This window comes from Alnus glutinosa, chromosome 7 (assembly GCF_958979055.1).
Source record: "Alnus glutinosa chromosome 7, dhAlnGlut1.1, whole genome shotgun sequence".
NCBI lineage: Eukaryota > Viridiplantae > Streptophyta > Magnoliopsida > Fagales > Betulaceae > Alnus > Alnus glutinosa.
The window spans coordinates 26,895,255-26,911,825 of NC_084892.1; the positions used below are offsets into that span (position 1 = coordinate 26,895,255).

Genomic DNA, 16,571 nt, shown 5'->3' on the forward strand with positions numbered 1-16,571 from the left:
TAAAAATTAGGGTTAAATACATTTTTAGTACATGTGCTTTGTCTAGTTATCAAATTAACTATCTCAGTTTGTAAAAGTGTTACAAATGGTATTATCTATAGACATCTTATAAACACAGCTGGTATTTCCGTAAAAAAACACCTGACTGCCCGCAACGTTAAACCTATAAGCGACGGCCACATTCCCATATATTGAATTAGTATTATCTAAAAACTGATTAAAAAAAAAAAAAACAGGTGAGGTCGAGCCATTTCCTTTGGCCAAATAGGAGTAGCAACACCCAAAATGATCAAATGGGGTGGCCAAAACCATCCCCCGACCATTTGGCTGGCCATCCGACCGACTTGAGGTGGCGGAATCATCCCGGAATTATATTTTTGTCTTGATTATGAATAAAGAGTAATTTAAGTGCTTTGTTTGGAACTACAACTGCATTAAGAACCCGGACGTACACGGCACATGTTCACATTTTGCTTGGTCCATTATTCGAGACCCACATGCTGGAGCCAGAAAATCCCTCATTGGGCTCATGATTGACCCAAAGTTCGACATGGCTATGAATAAAAATAAGTAGCCATGGTCTTCTTTGTAGCACTTACCAGACCAAAAACAAGGAACTCAAGCACTTCAGCCAATGAAGAAAGTGGAAGAAAAAAGGTCTAGTAGCACAGAAATCAACAGGCTGAGAATGGGATCCATCCCTAAAAATCTCCCAAAAAGAAAATAAATAAAAATTTAGATCTTTCTTGTGGGAACACTTTTTTTTTTTTTTTGGTTTCATGTTCATCAGTCTCTCCACTTTAGCATAGAAAAGAAAAAGAGAGAAAAAAAAAGAAGCAAGGACCATCTTTTCTTTTTCCTATCTCTTCACCTTTAAAAGCTACTCCTGCTGATGATTTTCATGCGATTCTAATATAAAAATATATATATAAATATAGGATATATAAGCTCCTTTTTTTTTTTTTTTTTTTTTTTGGTTCCTTTCAAGGCATGCCAGTGAATAATGAAGCTCTCAATTATACGCTTAGAATAACCACACCAAAGATCTGTTTGGAATATTCGTAAATCCCTAAGCAGGTATGCCTAGCTAGAATTACCCTCTTGTATGTATGCCTTTTTCCCCTTTGTCTTCCTTTGGTAACATGCCAAACTCTAAATTCTTTCTTGGGATTCCTTCACTCTACTTGAATAATTATCCAGTTTTATAAAGCCTATCATAGGTTAATTTTTCCATGAAGAATTTCAGGACTGCCACTAGTGGCCCATCATAGACCTACCTCATGTGTGGCCGTATGCCGGCCTATATTTCTATAATCATGCCCGTCTTCGATTAAAAACGCACGATCTTAAAGACTAAATAAACCAATCGACGCTAAAACCATCTTAAGTAACCGGATCGACTAGGGTGATTGATCAATATATATGATGATTTAGTCATTGGTGGCAGGGATTGGGATAGCATCAAGAGAAGAGATGTTTGTCCAATTGACCAAGATCATTTGGTTGAAAAGATGCCATGTGGCGTGATTGGCGGCATATTAGGGAAAATTACTTATTATGACACACATGCACTGAATCTTTTTCCTCGGCATGCATGATTAAAATAAACACTCCATCTCTCTCTCTCTCTATATATATATATATATGCTGTCAAAATAATGTAGATGATATGATGATAATGGGGCAAAATCAAAATGTGAATGAAGTTTAGCACAGCAGGCATGTTGGGTCCAAAACGGAGGCTTTGTTTAAAGTGGGCTATCATTTTATACGCTGTTTTTGAATCGGGAAAAAGAAAAAGCCCTCTGATTTGTGTGTGCTGTTTGTGTGTGTGTGGTTGTGGGTGGGGTAAAGGACTCAATTAGATTGTCCTTTTGCATTCATTTTTCTTGTGTAATGATGGCCTTGCTTTTTCCCCCCCACCCCCATCCTTTTTCACACTTGGCAAGTGTATTTTGATACTGATCGATTTTCTTTTGAGTTTTCCTCGTAAATATATGAAGAAAAAACCAGATTAATTATCTTTATTAATGAATTACAACAACTATATATATATATATATATATATATATATATATATATATATATATATATATATATATATATATATATATATATATATGCATGTCTCAAGGAGAATAACTTTATCTGTGGAATATTGTTTGTGTAATTATGGACAATAATGATCTACACGTATTATAAGACAACATTATTCGATATAATTGGCTTTGCCGAAATTTGTGGAATCTATGCTTCCGCATGTTTATCTTTGCATTATTTGATTACCACAAAGAACAACTTTTATCTGTTCCAAAGCCAACATAGAACTTCATAATTCCCTTACGTTCGATGTTACGAGTACTACAATTTTTACTATAACTCTTTTAAAAGCTAACGTCAATCCCTTACCTACCATGCACAACATATATGGTAATTAATTAACTCTTTTCCGGCCCATAAAATCGTTTCATGTAAAATGATTAATATTGATTTGAGCTCGATCTCTAGCATAATATGAGCATTATGATCTACATAATCATATGTATATCCGGTTTGGTAGCATTAAACTATGTACCATATCACTGCTGTCATGGTATCATTGTCAGGATTATTATTAAGGTTCTGAACTATGTTTTTTTTTTGTTTTTTTTCTTCCTGTTTTTAAAGACTGGAATTTCAATTTCTCTTGTTCTTTTTTATTGAGAAAATGACAAAAAATAAAGGAAGGAAAGCTCATTCTCACTGCACAAAGGCTTTGGAGAGACAAAAAACCAATTAGTCTGACTACCGAATCTTCAATTCTTCACAAAAGAACAGAAAACAAACCTAAAATAATGCCCCCTCAAAGATCCAAAAGTGTTTCCCTCCTCTTTTTCTTTGCATGCTTGAAGGGTAGCAATCAGCTCCTTTCCATGTCATCACTAGGAAAAGACTGCTAGGGTTCAGATAAGAATTAGAATGATCGATCTCTAGTACTATTAATTAGCTTAATTTAATAATTAGTGTGAATCCTAGCTAGCTAGCCTCCTCGATCACACATGCAACAATTATTTTACTGTGCATATATGGGATGGTCACTCTAAGCAAATCGCATGTTTTTTGCACTTTATTTGGATTCTAATACAACTAAGCAAGTCATGAATTGAAAGAGTTGATCGATGATATTGATATATAAATATAAACATTAACCATAGAATATGGTCACCAGCTACACATGCCTGATATGATTGATTTAATTTGTGAAATTAAAAAAGACAGACCATATGTCATAGAAGTCTCTAATAATGTACAAAAATTTGGTGGGGGCTTGGGCTAGTGGACTATCACAGTATATCAAATTGAATTATGCAGTAAAACACAAACGACAACAGAAAAAAGCAAAATCAAATACAAGCTTAATTAACAACTGAAACACTTAATATAGACAGACTACTAGCACCTCAATGCACTACTGAAAGAAAATCAGGAAGGTGAAATTCACTTGTGAATGCAACCAATAGAAGCTGCGGCCCACTATGATGGGTAAAACTATCGGGAGTGTGAAAACCCTTACAAACTTAGATCTAGGCCAGTTTCTAAGAAGACCGAACAAATCAAGCTAGGATGAAAAGAACGTAATTAAACGAAATCTCTAACACAGCTGCAGCTAGCCCAACCGGTTTGAGTTAAGCCGAAATTAAGCAATAATACAAATAAAAGAAACATAATAGACAAGCACAAAACAGCAACACCGACGGATGGCTTGGCGTAGGGGAGCCGTATGGACAAGGCTAGTTTGAAAGAAAGAATGGCTTACATGTTTGTGAGTGGAGGGAATAGATAGAGCAAAAAATCATAGGATGGGGGGCCACAGCCCGCAAGAGGGAGTATTTTATGTCTCAAACATAATCTTTGTTCTCACCAGGCTTGAAAACATATCCATTTTGGATATTGGAATTATCTGATCAACCAACCAACCAACCAAACAAAACCCTGAAAAAGACAACCCTAGAGACTAGGGAGAGGGAGAGAGAGAGAGAGAGAGAAACGACCCATCACCCATTACCCCAAAACCCTTTTGTTTTTGTTTAATTAATTATCTCTTTGAATAGAAAAGGAAAAGGTAAAGGTAGAGGACAGGAAGACACTTTACGCTTCATTCCATGCAGAAATACACACTCACTCACTCTCTATACGTTGGCTTCAATCCCCATCACCACCACCACCAACACCACCACCAACCCCTCGACACCAACAAAACAAAAGTCTCTCCATGTGAGTTAAGAGGGCATTTAAGGGGACCCCGTGATGTGCAACCGAAAGGGGTGAAGAGTGGACCCAGAGAGGCCTAAGCCGTCGGATTATCTCGTGACCCAGCGGCGGGTCTCATCGTCCACTTTTTTGTGCCCATCGATCAATCAAGTCTTTGCCACCCTCCTCATTAATTTCCAATTCCAAGAACAACCCTGAGGACGATTATTTTGTACAAGAAAGTTTTTATTCTATATATTCTTTTTGTTTTTAATGGATATATACAACAAGCTAGGATTGTTTTGGCTGAATTGAGTTTTGGATTATCAGTCTTAATCATGGTACGTAATGCTAATTTTTCTTGTAATATCGAATCATGATATTCAACAGCTTCGATGAATCCAATCTCATACATTCTTATATACTAAGCTACTTAATTAAGACCAACATCATTGGCATCCACATCTAAGCCCATCAACTTAGGCTGACGCAAGTACTAAGCTAGGGTTAATGTATATAAGGACTAAGAAATGTTACAGATGGAGTGGGAGATAGAGAATAACCACCTCTGGTTCAGTTCTAACCGCCATTACGACACCGCAATGGTATGTGTCCATGTCCCATCAACGAACACCCCACATAAGGGAATTGAATTAGGGTAAACGATCATTTTAGCTACAATTGTGCAACCATTCTCTCCCCTAATGCTCTAACGTACTCTCATTCGTAGAGTATTTTTCACCCTTCACCCCTGTTAACTTAATTGTTCGAGATCTTTTTTGCCGGCACATCCGACAAGTTTCTAACGTACTTGTGCTGTTGTTCGAGTCTCACTGTACAATCAATTGCACTGTCAAGTTCTATTTTTATTATATTGTCACATAAGAAAGGTATACATAGCAAATATAATAACATACAAAACCATAATATATAGTCCATTATTTTACACAAGCCATAATCCACGTACGGTGTCTAAACTATTCTTATAATATTCTAAATAATTCTACTTATCAAAAAAAAATATTCTAAATAATTCTTATTTTAACCTTCCAAAATATATATTAAAAAATATGAGATAAAGATGCTAGCTAGATTATTATATATGGTTGGTCGAATCATAAAAAAAAATAAAAATAAAAATTATAATTTTCGATATATATATGTTACATTGCATGGCTTCCTAGCTAGCTAGTCTACTAACAATCTTATCTCACACGATTTGATTTAATCATTTATTTATTTGTTTTTTTTTTTTTTTTTGGGTCATTGTGATGATCAAATGTGGAGCATGATTTCAATAAGAATCTGAGAATCTGAAACCCTCCATGTATGATAATGAAATAAATACCTCAAATTCCAATTAAGTACGTTGGTGAAGAACTGTTTCTAATTTTCTACTCTCTTTAGCACGTGGGAATACAGCTATGAGTCACGTGCATCCGATGGGTTGCACGAGACGAGATTACCCTAATTAAGAAGGGTAGTGTCCAAAACCCTAATGCCTTTGTTCACGTACGTGCTACGTCTACGCACGTGTAAGGTATTGCTTAGGTCATCCGTCGAGTCCTCCAATGACTAGGATGACGTGCGTTTTACATTCATGCATGTAACAACGTGATCCGTACGTAGACACGTGCGCACTCATAGCTCCATTATTTTGTCGAAATTCCGAGAAATTGCATGCACCACCAAACTAATTTCAAATTTCTAGTTGGAAATTTTGAAAAAAAAATATATATTCATAGCCGCCGTTGAAAGCATTTTTTTTTAAAATTAATTTCAAAATAATAAAATGACACTCATATTGAAAAAACTTCTCACGGTGATACGGGATTAATTAGTAATTCTAGAAGTTTTTCGTGTATTATTTTTGTGTTCTTTCAAAAATAAAGTGACTTTTAAAATTACAATTTGATCAAAATTTAATGACGATCGATCACAAATTTAATGGTGATTTTAAAAGTCGTCTCATTTTTTAAGGGACACAAGAGTGATACAAGATAGATTTCTATCATTGCTCGGGATTAACTAGCGTTCACAAAAGTCAAATAATGTTATTTTTGTTTTTTATTTTTTAAACTAAATAAAAATATTAACAAATAATTCAAAATATAAAACCCTAAAAACTGTTATTACCTTTGTATCACATGAGAAACACTTTTTTAAGACTAAAATATAAAAAATACCCTCCAAAATACATTAACAAATAAATATACCATATTGTATATAAGGCTTCCTAGCCGATTAAATGGGCTCATTTTCATATTGCTTTTGTATATATCAACTACAAAAGAAAAAGAAAAAAAAAAGAAAAAGAAAAAAGGAAGCAGCGTTTCTCTTCTTTTTATCTTTGATCTGCTTTTTAAGTTAATAAAGTACTAATTTGCAAGAATATGTCACCGAGTAAAGCGTTGCATAATGCAAGCATAAAGAAAATATGCTTCTCTGGCAGTGTACAGGATTCCAGCATATTTGGCCTTTTAACTAGGCTATGCCCTTGCCCATTTTTGTCTCTCTCTTTATTTATTAAATTAAAAAAAAAAATTAATTATTATTATTATTTTATTTTTTTTCTGACAAGAATTTGAAATTTCAATGGGCTAATATCGGGTTTCACCAACAGCAAATTCCATGATATTAGCAAATTATTTGCAACATAGAATGGTCAAATACAATAGAATTAACAGATACAAGGCCTATCAAAAAGGGATCGGAGGCCACAAAAGATCTACCAAGGGGTCTTTTCCGCTATCAAGTAGAAGACCTAAAAGGAGATATATATCAATGGAAAAGTTGTCGGACAAACTAGTAGTAGCGACCCGATGAGTTATATTGCGAGCACGTCGATTTACGCTCTTATCAATATTGACAGCAATATTCCAAGCATAAAAGAGCTGAAAAGAGACCAAATGTATCAGAAATGATGAAGGCAATTCTCCTATTAGTAGTGAGGTGTGATTTTTTGAAGGCTAAGGATAACTTATGGGATATCTAGGGGATTGGTTTGAATGAAGGTTTTCCAGGCTTTTAGGTGAGGAATCATTGTGGACTTTGTTATTTGGCAACCCAAAATTGGTCCAATGAGCTTGCAGAAAAGAAAGAAAAGGAATATAGGAATTTGAATTAGGGCTCTAATCAAATCGAGTCAAATTGCATATTTTAAGTTCAAATTTGGTTTGAGTATGAATTAAGCTCTATTTATGATCGTGTTAGATTATGTATCAAACTTAATTCTTTTTTTTTTTTTTTAGTTTTCTTCGAATGTGTTCAAGCTTATTTAAGCTAATTATCAGTTAAGTATTATTAAGATTACATTTTTTGAATTAATTATATAAACTAGTTTTTATATATGAACTTTTTAAAATCAAAATTAACGACCCTGTATTTGTAAGAAATTAATAATTTGTTGCCAGTAAATGAGTATACAATACAATCCAAAATTGAGTCCATATGAACATACACTATAACATCTATACAGACACACATAATTCCTTTTTATCTGGTTAAATAGTTAAAATATTTTTCATCACAAAGTTAAATTTATATTATAAAATATCATGGCTTTTGCAATGTCATTGTCGAATTATCAAAAGTTATAATGTGGGTATTCTACCGTTTAGCCCCTTTTAATTTCACCCACATTGTTAGGTTTTTGTGTTAACTCAAATGGCTAACAGTGAGATGTCTCTTATACTCCTATAAAAGTTATAAAAATTCAAATTTATCCTTAATTAAAAATTACAATTTTTTTTTTTAAAAAATAAACCAGACATGTCGAAATTAAAAGGAATTGAAAAATAGAATACCCACATTACAACTTTTGATAATCTGACGATGAATTGCAAAACTTGTGATACATCGTTGGGAGTAACTGAATTTTTTTTAAAATAATGAAGTTATAGGAATTTATACAAGCAAATTTGAGCTTATAAAAGTTGAACTCGTCCAATAAATTGACTGCTAATAAATAAACTGAACTTAAGTCGAGTTTAAACTGCACAGATGCTTAATCTTAAACTTGTTTATTAACTGTTGGATTCATTCAAAACCCTACCCTAATTCGATAGTTAAAGCAAAAAAAAAAAAAAAAAACAACATGGAAACATAAAGAAGAAGGTGACAAACTGGGAATGCAGTAATGTCCACCTACGTGCCAAAAGAAATAATTGGAAGCTTGCCATTTGGATGCTGAGTTTTAGGAAAAGCAGGTTCCCCTTTTGCAGTCATGGATCGGGCTTTCACCCTCAGTTTTGAGTGCTTCTAGATTGGTGTTTATGGAGGGAATTGAAACGACGTCTCTTTTCGAGTGTTTGTAGGCATGCATATATGCATGCATGGTCACACCACAAAAACCTTTACCATTATGATTCTTATTGAACCCTAGAGGATGAAGAAGAAGACCCATAATTTGGAGGCAAGTGGGAAAAACTATTGAAGAAGAATTTGGAGCTGTGCCCTGGCCTGTTTGAGATGAAAAGAAAGAAAGCCGGAAAAACAAAAAGAACCCAAAACAGGAAAAAGAAAAAGGAGGAAAAGAAAGAAAGAAAGCGAAATGTGAGAAAAGAGAGAGAAAACAGAGCAATCCCCTCTCCCCCCCCCCCCCCCCCCTCCCCCATAGTGATGGCGTGATTTACTTTTGCTTTTTCTCTCGACAGGAATCTTTGAAAATCCAAAGCACCTCCCAAAACCAAAAGAAAATTTAACAAAGAAGAACAAAATTCACTTTAATAATAAAGAAAAAAAATAAAGGATTTGGGTGCCCTCATCATCCCATTGTTTTACTAATGAGGCTCCAACTCTCCCTGCTGCCATTGCCAAGGTTAGAGGCCAAATCCGATTATATTCGGTGCCAAAAATGAGTGTTATAATAATAATAATAATAATTAATGCTTAGGATAATCATCAATTATTATTAAATAGATTTTGAAAAGGAAGTCTAAGTTGATCTTGTTATTCTCAAATTATGTTTTGGGATTCACTCTCCTTTTTTTTTTTTTTAATAAAAAAAATCATAATAAAATAAAGGGTATAGGAAAAAGTTAGGCAATTCAATATTCAACAACTCAAGTCTTATTAGTTGGGATATTAGATTTTCATTTACTTTCCTAATATCCTTTAATTTTATGATCACCCAATTAGTATTTGTTTGCTAATTTTTGATTTTTGAGAGACAAAACTTAATATATATGGGAGCTATTTTATGGATATACGTAGAAAAATGTAACGAGCTTGACATTTACATACGGATATTACACAATTTTCTTTTCACAAAATCATCAATTTAGTTATTGGTACCACATCTAATCAGAGCACATGCGGGCGGTGCTGACCATTATATTTGTCTCGTAGATAATTGTACGATCACTCTTAAAAGTTTGATAAGATGACCGACTATTCTCTTACTTTTAAGGAGATGGTCAACGACCTATGGGAGTGGCCAAGGGTGGCTACTCGGCCAACTCTTTGTAACTCGGTTGTTTAATTATATTATATTTTTTTATTTTGTCAAGTTATTGTCTAGTAAAGCTAGCCTTACATAAATTGTCAATTTTTTTTTTAATTTTTTTTTTTGGTATTTGAATTTGCTTATAAATAAAATATTCTCCGAAATGATTAATAAAAATAAAATGACTCAAAAGTTTAAACTCAACTATAAAAATAAAAAATAAAAATGTGGTATTGAAATTGATCCCTAGTAAGTATTAAGTAATAGGCAAACAAAACGTGAAGAGGCAATATTTATTATGAAGCCAAGATTTAAATCACGCACGCTCGCCAAACAAGCCCCCCCAGAGAAGTCCAAAAACTGACCTCGGTTAAGGATACGCCTAGATCCGTAGGCGCAAAATTGTCTTTTTGCATGCGAGTGCCCCTAGACTCCAGAGAGAGAGAGAGAGAGAGAGAGAGAGAGAGAGAGAGCACAACGGAAAAGCAGAGACAGCGAGAGAGCGTGTGGGGCATCGTGAAATTCTATTTCGGAGGAGATTGTTTTTTGTTTTTCTTTTGGGTTTCATTTTCCCGTTGTTTGTACCATCATTTTTTCCCCCTTCGCTTTCTTCATTGTCCGTTGGAAGCGAACAGTTGAGTTGAGTCGCCTTCTCTATCTCTCTCTCTCTCTGTCTCTCTGTCTCTCTCTCTCTCACACTCTCTCTCTCTCTCAATACCACTACCACTCACTCACAGACACTCTCCCTAAACACACTCATTCTCATGTCCGCGTAACATGAGCAGAAGCGGAAGCGGAAGCAGAAGCAGAGTGTGGTTATGAATCCCAACACCACCACCGAACCAGCAGCAGCAGGACTACCACCGCTACCACCGCAGCCGAACAGACCCTCAACCTCCTGCGACCGCCACCCAGAAGAGCAGTTCACCGGCTTCTGCCCCTCATGCCTCTGCGAGCGCCTCGCAGTCCTCGATCCCAATTCCTCTACCGCTTCATCCTCTCGCAAACCACCCACATCCTCTTCATCCACCGCAGCTGCCCTTAAGGCCATCTTCAAAGCCTCCTCATCCGGCGGCGGCGGTCCCCCCGGCAACAACCGCAACAAGAATTCCAGTGGTGGGTCTTCGTTCTTTCCGGAGCTTCGGCGGACCAAGTCGTTCTCGGCGTCCAAGAACGAGGGGTTCTCTGGGGTGTTCGAGCCCCAGAGGAAGTCCTGTGACGTCAGGGTCCGGAACACGCTCTGGTCACTCTTCACTCTCGACGACGAGCGCAACCCGTATAAGAAGAAGGACCAGCCTTCTACTTCTTCTTCTTCTGCTTGGCCTGCTCCGGACGTTGAGGTCGACACCAGGCATTCGCTGCTACCGTCTTCCAGTGTCCCACAAGGTCCCGTCTTGTTCGAGTCCAAAGAAGAGGACGAGGAGGAGGAGGAGGAGGAGGAGGACGACGACGACGACGAGATTAGGGTTTCCCAGGAATCAAGCATTCCAAATGTAGCCCTAGTCGAAGAAAGAGTTCAAGAAATCGTAGAGGAGGAAGAGGAAGAGGAAGAGGAAGAGCCAGACCCAGAGCCAGAGCTAGAGCTAGACCCAGACCCAGAACCAGAGGAGGAACCGAAGACAGAGGAGCTGAAGACCATGAAAGACCACATTGATCTCGATTCGCAAACGAAGAAACCTTCTGGGAGAGACTTCAAGGAAATCGCCGGAAGCTTCTGGTCCGCCGCTTCGGTCTTCAGCAAGAAATTGCAGAAGTGGAGGCAGAAGCAGAAGCTCAAGAAGCGCAGAAACGGCGGTGGGTCCGCCACATTGCCGGTGGAGAAGCCGATCGGCAGGCAGTTCAGGGAAACCCAGTCCGAGATCGCCGACTACGGCTTCGGCCGTCGGTCCTGCGACACCGATCCGAGGTTCTCCCTCGACGCAGGTCGGATGTCGTTCGATGCGAGTCGGATATCGTTGGACGATCCGCGTTACTCCTTCGACGAGCCTCGGGCCTCTTGGGATGGGTACTTGATCGGCAGAACCTTCCCGAGAATGCCCACAATGGTCTCAGTGGTAGAGGACGCTCCGGTTCACGTTTTGAGGTCCGATACGCAGATTCCGGTGGAAGAAAATGCGATCAACGATGACGAGACGGCGGTGCCGGGTGGGTCTGCGCAGACGAGGGACTACTACTCAGACTCGTCGTCGAGGCGGAGGAAGAGCCTCGACCGGTCCAACTCGATTCGGAAGACTGCCGCGGCGGTGGTGGCGGAGATCGACGAGTTGAAGTCGGTCTCGAATGCGAAGGTGTCTCCGGCCACCACCACCGGCGATTACTACTTCCAAGGACCGAAACTGGTAGTCCCAGATAGAGAGTCGAGGGACTCGAACTCGAATTATTTGCGGGACGATTGCTCGGAGACCTTCGAAATGGGGTTCAGAGACACCGCGTCTGTGGTGGGAAATGGTGAGCGAAAGGGGTCGTCGAAGAAGTCTAGAAGGTGGAGCAAGGCGTGGAACATTTGGGGTTTGATAAACCGGCGAGGTGGGAACAACAAAGACGAGGATGAGGATCCCAGATTCAGCAGACCAAATGGGGTGGAGCGGTCGTTTTCGGAGTCTTGGCAAGAACTGAGAGGAGAACGCAATGGGGATGCGAGAGGTGCTTTCAATCGAAAGGTTTTTCGAAGCAATAGCAGTGTGAGTTGGAGGAATTCCAATAACTTTGGTGGGTCTTTCGGGAGTGTGAGGAAGAATGGTTTGGAGGCAAATGGGCATGGGAAGAAGAAGAGAGACGATCAGTTTGTGTTGGAGCGGAATCGGAGTGCAAGGTATTCGCCTAACAACATCGAAAATGGTCTGCTGCGTTTCTACTTGACGCCGATGAGAAGCAGCTGGAGAAGTGGGTCGGGGAAGAGTAGGTCCAATCATGCACATTCTATTGCCAGAAGCGTATTGCGATTGTACTGAATTTTGAAGGTCCATTATAAGGTGTTACTTTGGTTTGACAATATGTTAATTTTGCTGCATTTCTTGTGTGTAAAACCACACATGATGCTCTTATGTATTCTTCTTAATGGTTGGTTGGTTGGTTGGTTGGTTGGGATAAAATCACCCTTTTGCATTGTTCATTTCCTGTGAGTAGCATGCTTCTTCAATCACTCAAATAACAAGGATTTCAGTGTTTCTTTTTCGTTCCTAACTAGATTGTCTCTATCCATACTGTTGTCAATTGGCCTTGAATCTTTCCCCTCAAATTTCTATGTGAGTTTCTCTTTCTTGCCAGAAAATGTTGGGACACATAGCATGGGAATATGGCTATAAATGATATCTGGTTTCTTTTTCTGTCTTTATGCAGCACCAAAGCTTGCTGATTGGTGAGGGTCGCAACACTTTATACTGGAGTATGTTTTGTTTAAGTCTTTGGCATGTTATGTGTTCTGCCAAAAGTGGTGATAATGTGGGCTCATGCCACTTAGGTTTGCTGCTTGTCACAATTTGTTTTTGGAACAAAACAGTAGATACGGTCGACACCTTGTTCTTCTTTGGTATCATTTTATCAAACTTTTGACATGTGACATGCTCCAGGCCTTGGTCCCCAATCAAACATCACTTGGTGTTTGAACTTTCAAACATGAATAATATGATTTGTAAAGGCAGGTGCAGTCAGTAGGAAACTGTAGAGTGTGCTGCTCCTAGACCCCACTCAGAATCAAATATCACTAAGAATTAGAGTTCTATCCGCATGTACAGTATAATAGTTGTATCCTGAACTTTACAATTAGAAAAGAAAAAGAACAAAAAAAAAAAAGAGTAAAAAGACCAGGACTCTATAGTGTTCTGTAGTTGTGTTGAGCGTGTTGCTTTGTTGAAATTCATTTAACCTCTCCATCCAGCATTTGCACAACCTTAAGGTCAATGTTTCTTGGGGCTTCAGAGATTCTGTGGCTTGCTCCAAGGTCGGTTTCTTTGTATGCATAAGGGTTGGTCCTTCAAGTTTATGTAGAATATTATCGGTGTAGATAACTTGTATAAAATCAGTTAATTGACCAAAAACAGAGGGAATATTATTTCCCTGTATGGACAGCATCATCTGAAGCATGATAAATTGTTACATAAGTTGTAGAAAGTACAGCAGGTACTTATCTTCTTTGTTCTTTCTTTTTATTATTCCTTTTTATCTTTTAAAACCTTTTGCTTCTGCTTTTTTCATACTTTAGCCTGTGGTATTTGTCTTTCCTTCATATACCGCGTAAGGTTATCTAATTTTAAGGGGTTTTCCACAGTTAATTCACCCCATGGCAGCTGAGTTGGGGCATAAGGCCAGCTGGGGTTGCTGCCTGCTGAAAGAATCGATAATGGAATTTTGCAGGCTTCAGGAACCTACAAACCCCATTAATCAGGTCCAGGGAAAATAGCAGCATCTGCAAATGCTGAACAAATTCAGAAGCCGATTGTGGCGTGGGGTTGAAACAGTTGAGAATCTGTGGGAATCATCCCTTGTTTCTTCTTGCAGTGACATGTTTAACTTCCAGGCCCTGTTTTAGATCGACAGAGCAATGCAGAAATTGTACTTGTCTAGAGATTGCAGTTCAGAAAATCACTTCTTTATTTATAATGTATTCCAAATTTGTTAATGCAGTGCAGAATCTAAAATGATTGGCAGTCTCACTGTGATCATACTTTCGACATACTAATAAGATTTTTGCTCCTTTGGGTTCAGAGGTGACATCAATAGATAACTTTAGGTCCCCAACATGGTTGACGGGTGGTCTGTCTCATATAGTTTGAACTAGTGGTGTCAATTCTTATTTGGATGTCGGTTTGGGTTTGGGTCGTGTCTGACTCATGAATATAAGACTATATATAGTTCAACCGTTATCTTATCATTTTAATTAAACAAGTCAAAATCTTCAATTTTAACCCTCTAATTTTGTGTTGGGTTTGTCGGATTCGCGAATTGTGTAAAAAAAATTATCAGTTTTAAATGTCGCTTGTCGGATAAAGATCATGTCGAAACATGAGTGTCTAAGACTCATTAACTCTAAGCCGCTAATTTCTTATCTGATTTGCAGGTCTTATCAGATTTGCTGGTCTTGTAAAATATTGTGACCAACATTAAAGATGTCTTAAGGAATCTAATAGAATGAAGCCACTCTTAAGCAATTTGATACTGAAGCTTGTCGGTGACTTTGATATTCTATATTTTGTAGAATTTGAAACAGGACTACATTTTCTGGCAAAAATAAAAATAATAATAATAAAAAAAAGGTCTACACCATTTTATTAAATTATATCTTTAATTTTGCTTCGGTGTAACTAGCACATTATCTCCATCATTGGGCTATATGAGATCTTTAGGAAATATTAGAGCCTAGCCAAAATAAGCCCGTTTGGCAACCATCTCTTCCCTTATTTTTATTTCTACTAAAAATAAAGTCGAGACTTTTTTTCAAACTAATATCAAACAACTATTTTTACTTTTATCTCACAAAAAATTTAACCTTATTTTTACTTTATATTACCTCAATTACTTCAAAAATTCACGACAAAACTCTGTACCAAACACTCCACGACCAAATAACCCCAAAATTTGAGCATAAACTTCACAAAATGCACAAAGAAGCTCTTTAGACTCTAGTAGGCTAAACTCCCAATGAGCAAAGCAGGAATCAAGCTTAGCAATGATTATATCTCAAAGAATGAGATCTTTATCACTCCACTGGTGGTATTGAAGGAAGCAAACCAATCAAATATTTTGTCCTTACTAAGTTTGAGATGATGCTTTTTTTTTTTTTACTTTATGTATAATGTGTAAAAGCTCTATGATCAACAAATTTGCCTCTAAAGTCAAAAAGTGGCAAGGAAAACATCCCAACATGCTTCCTCATGGAGGATAAAGAAAGAATCAAGGAAAGAAAAAGAGGCTCATAACCCAATGGCATGTCTAGGTTACTCCCATTAGCTTCAATGGGAAGTGGGTGGGTAATAATTTGTTTAAGGTAATTGAGAGCATAATTGTCAACGGTTGTGTGCTCATGCTGTTCCTCGAGGTTCTGCCAACACTTGTTTTTATGTTGTACCACTTCTCTATCATGGTTTCTTCGGCCACCTTAGCATCCATTGCCAATTTGGCATGTTATATGTCCTTCACACTAATGATATCAATAACATCTAACGGGTAGGTTTGTTAATGTGATTTGAATGATTTTTTATTTTTACTTAAAAAAGTATTCTGACGTAAAAGTGAAAATATGTTTTTATTTTATTTTATTTTGAGTTATTTGTTAATGTATTTATTTAAGAAATCAGAAAACAAAATACAAATTTTTTTTTTTTTTTTTTTTAACAAATATGGTTGCATGCATCTCATTCCCGAGTCTCTTGGTTTATGGAAATCAACAAGAGAAGGTTTGCTTGTTTTATGCATGTTGAAAATAGAGGGGCTCTCACATGAGCACGCCCCTCTCTATTCAAGGCGGGCAATACAACACCCGACTTGTAAAATATGATTGGCAGGCATAGCGCCTATCAGTTACATTTGACAAGTGTTATTTTTGTCAGATAGTTTTTCTAAGGAGTAACTACTCCAAACTACTCTCTCCCCGTTAACAAGGTGAGACTATATATAATCTCCTATTAAATGGGTTAAGATAAGAAATTTAAGAACTAATTTTACTGGACACCAAGGATAGTGGCTCTTCAGATGCCATATCAACCTAAATAAATACTATTAACGTAGAAACACATCACTGTAAATATTAATATAATTCCTATTTTTAGAAATCAGGGTTCAAATTATGTCCTCGAACAATCAAAGTTCAGCTTTTTGTGACATACTTCAAATACCTGGTGAAGAATCAGTTAGTCGACCACCGAACTTCAGATCGAGGGAGCCTGCAAAGAGGAAGAGA

The 16,571-nt window shown here is 37.4% G+C and overlaps 1 protein-coding gene across 2 annotated transcripts; it reads left to right on the forward strand.

Moving 5' to 3' along the window:
- The first annotated feature begins 10,231 nt into the window (after positions 1-10,231).
- Positions 10,232-14,379, forward strand: LOC133872799 (protein OCTOPUS). Of its 2 annotated transcripts, XM_062310411.1 has the most exons (3): positions 10,232-12,648; positions 13,016-13,034; positions 13,944-14,379. In XM_062310411.1, exon 1 carries the CDS (start codon positions 10,495-10,497, stop codon positions 12,625-12,627), a length of 2,133 nt encoding a protein of 710 aa, XP_062166395.1. In that variant the 5' UTR covers positions 10,232-10,494; the 3' UTR covers positions 12,628-12,648; positions 13,016-13,034; positions 13,944-14,379. The 2 variants fall into 2 exon arrangements, with proteins under 2 accessions (XP_062166395.1, XP_062166394.1); XM_062310410.1 differs by lacking the exon at positions 13,016-13,034.
- Positions 14,380-16,571: the final 2,192 nt, after the last annotated feature.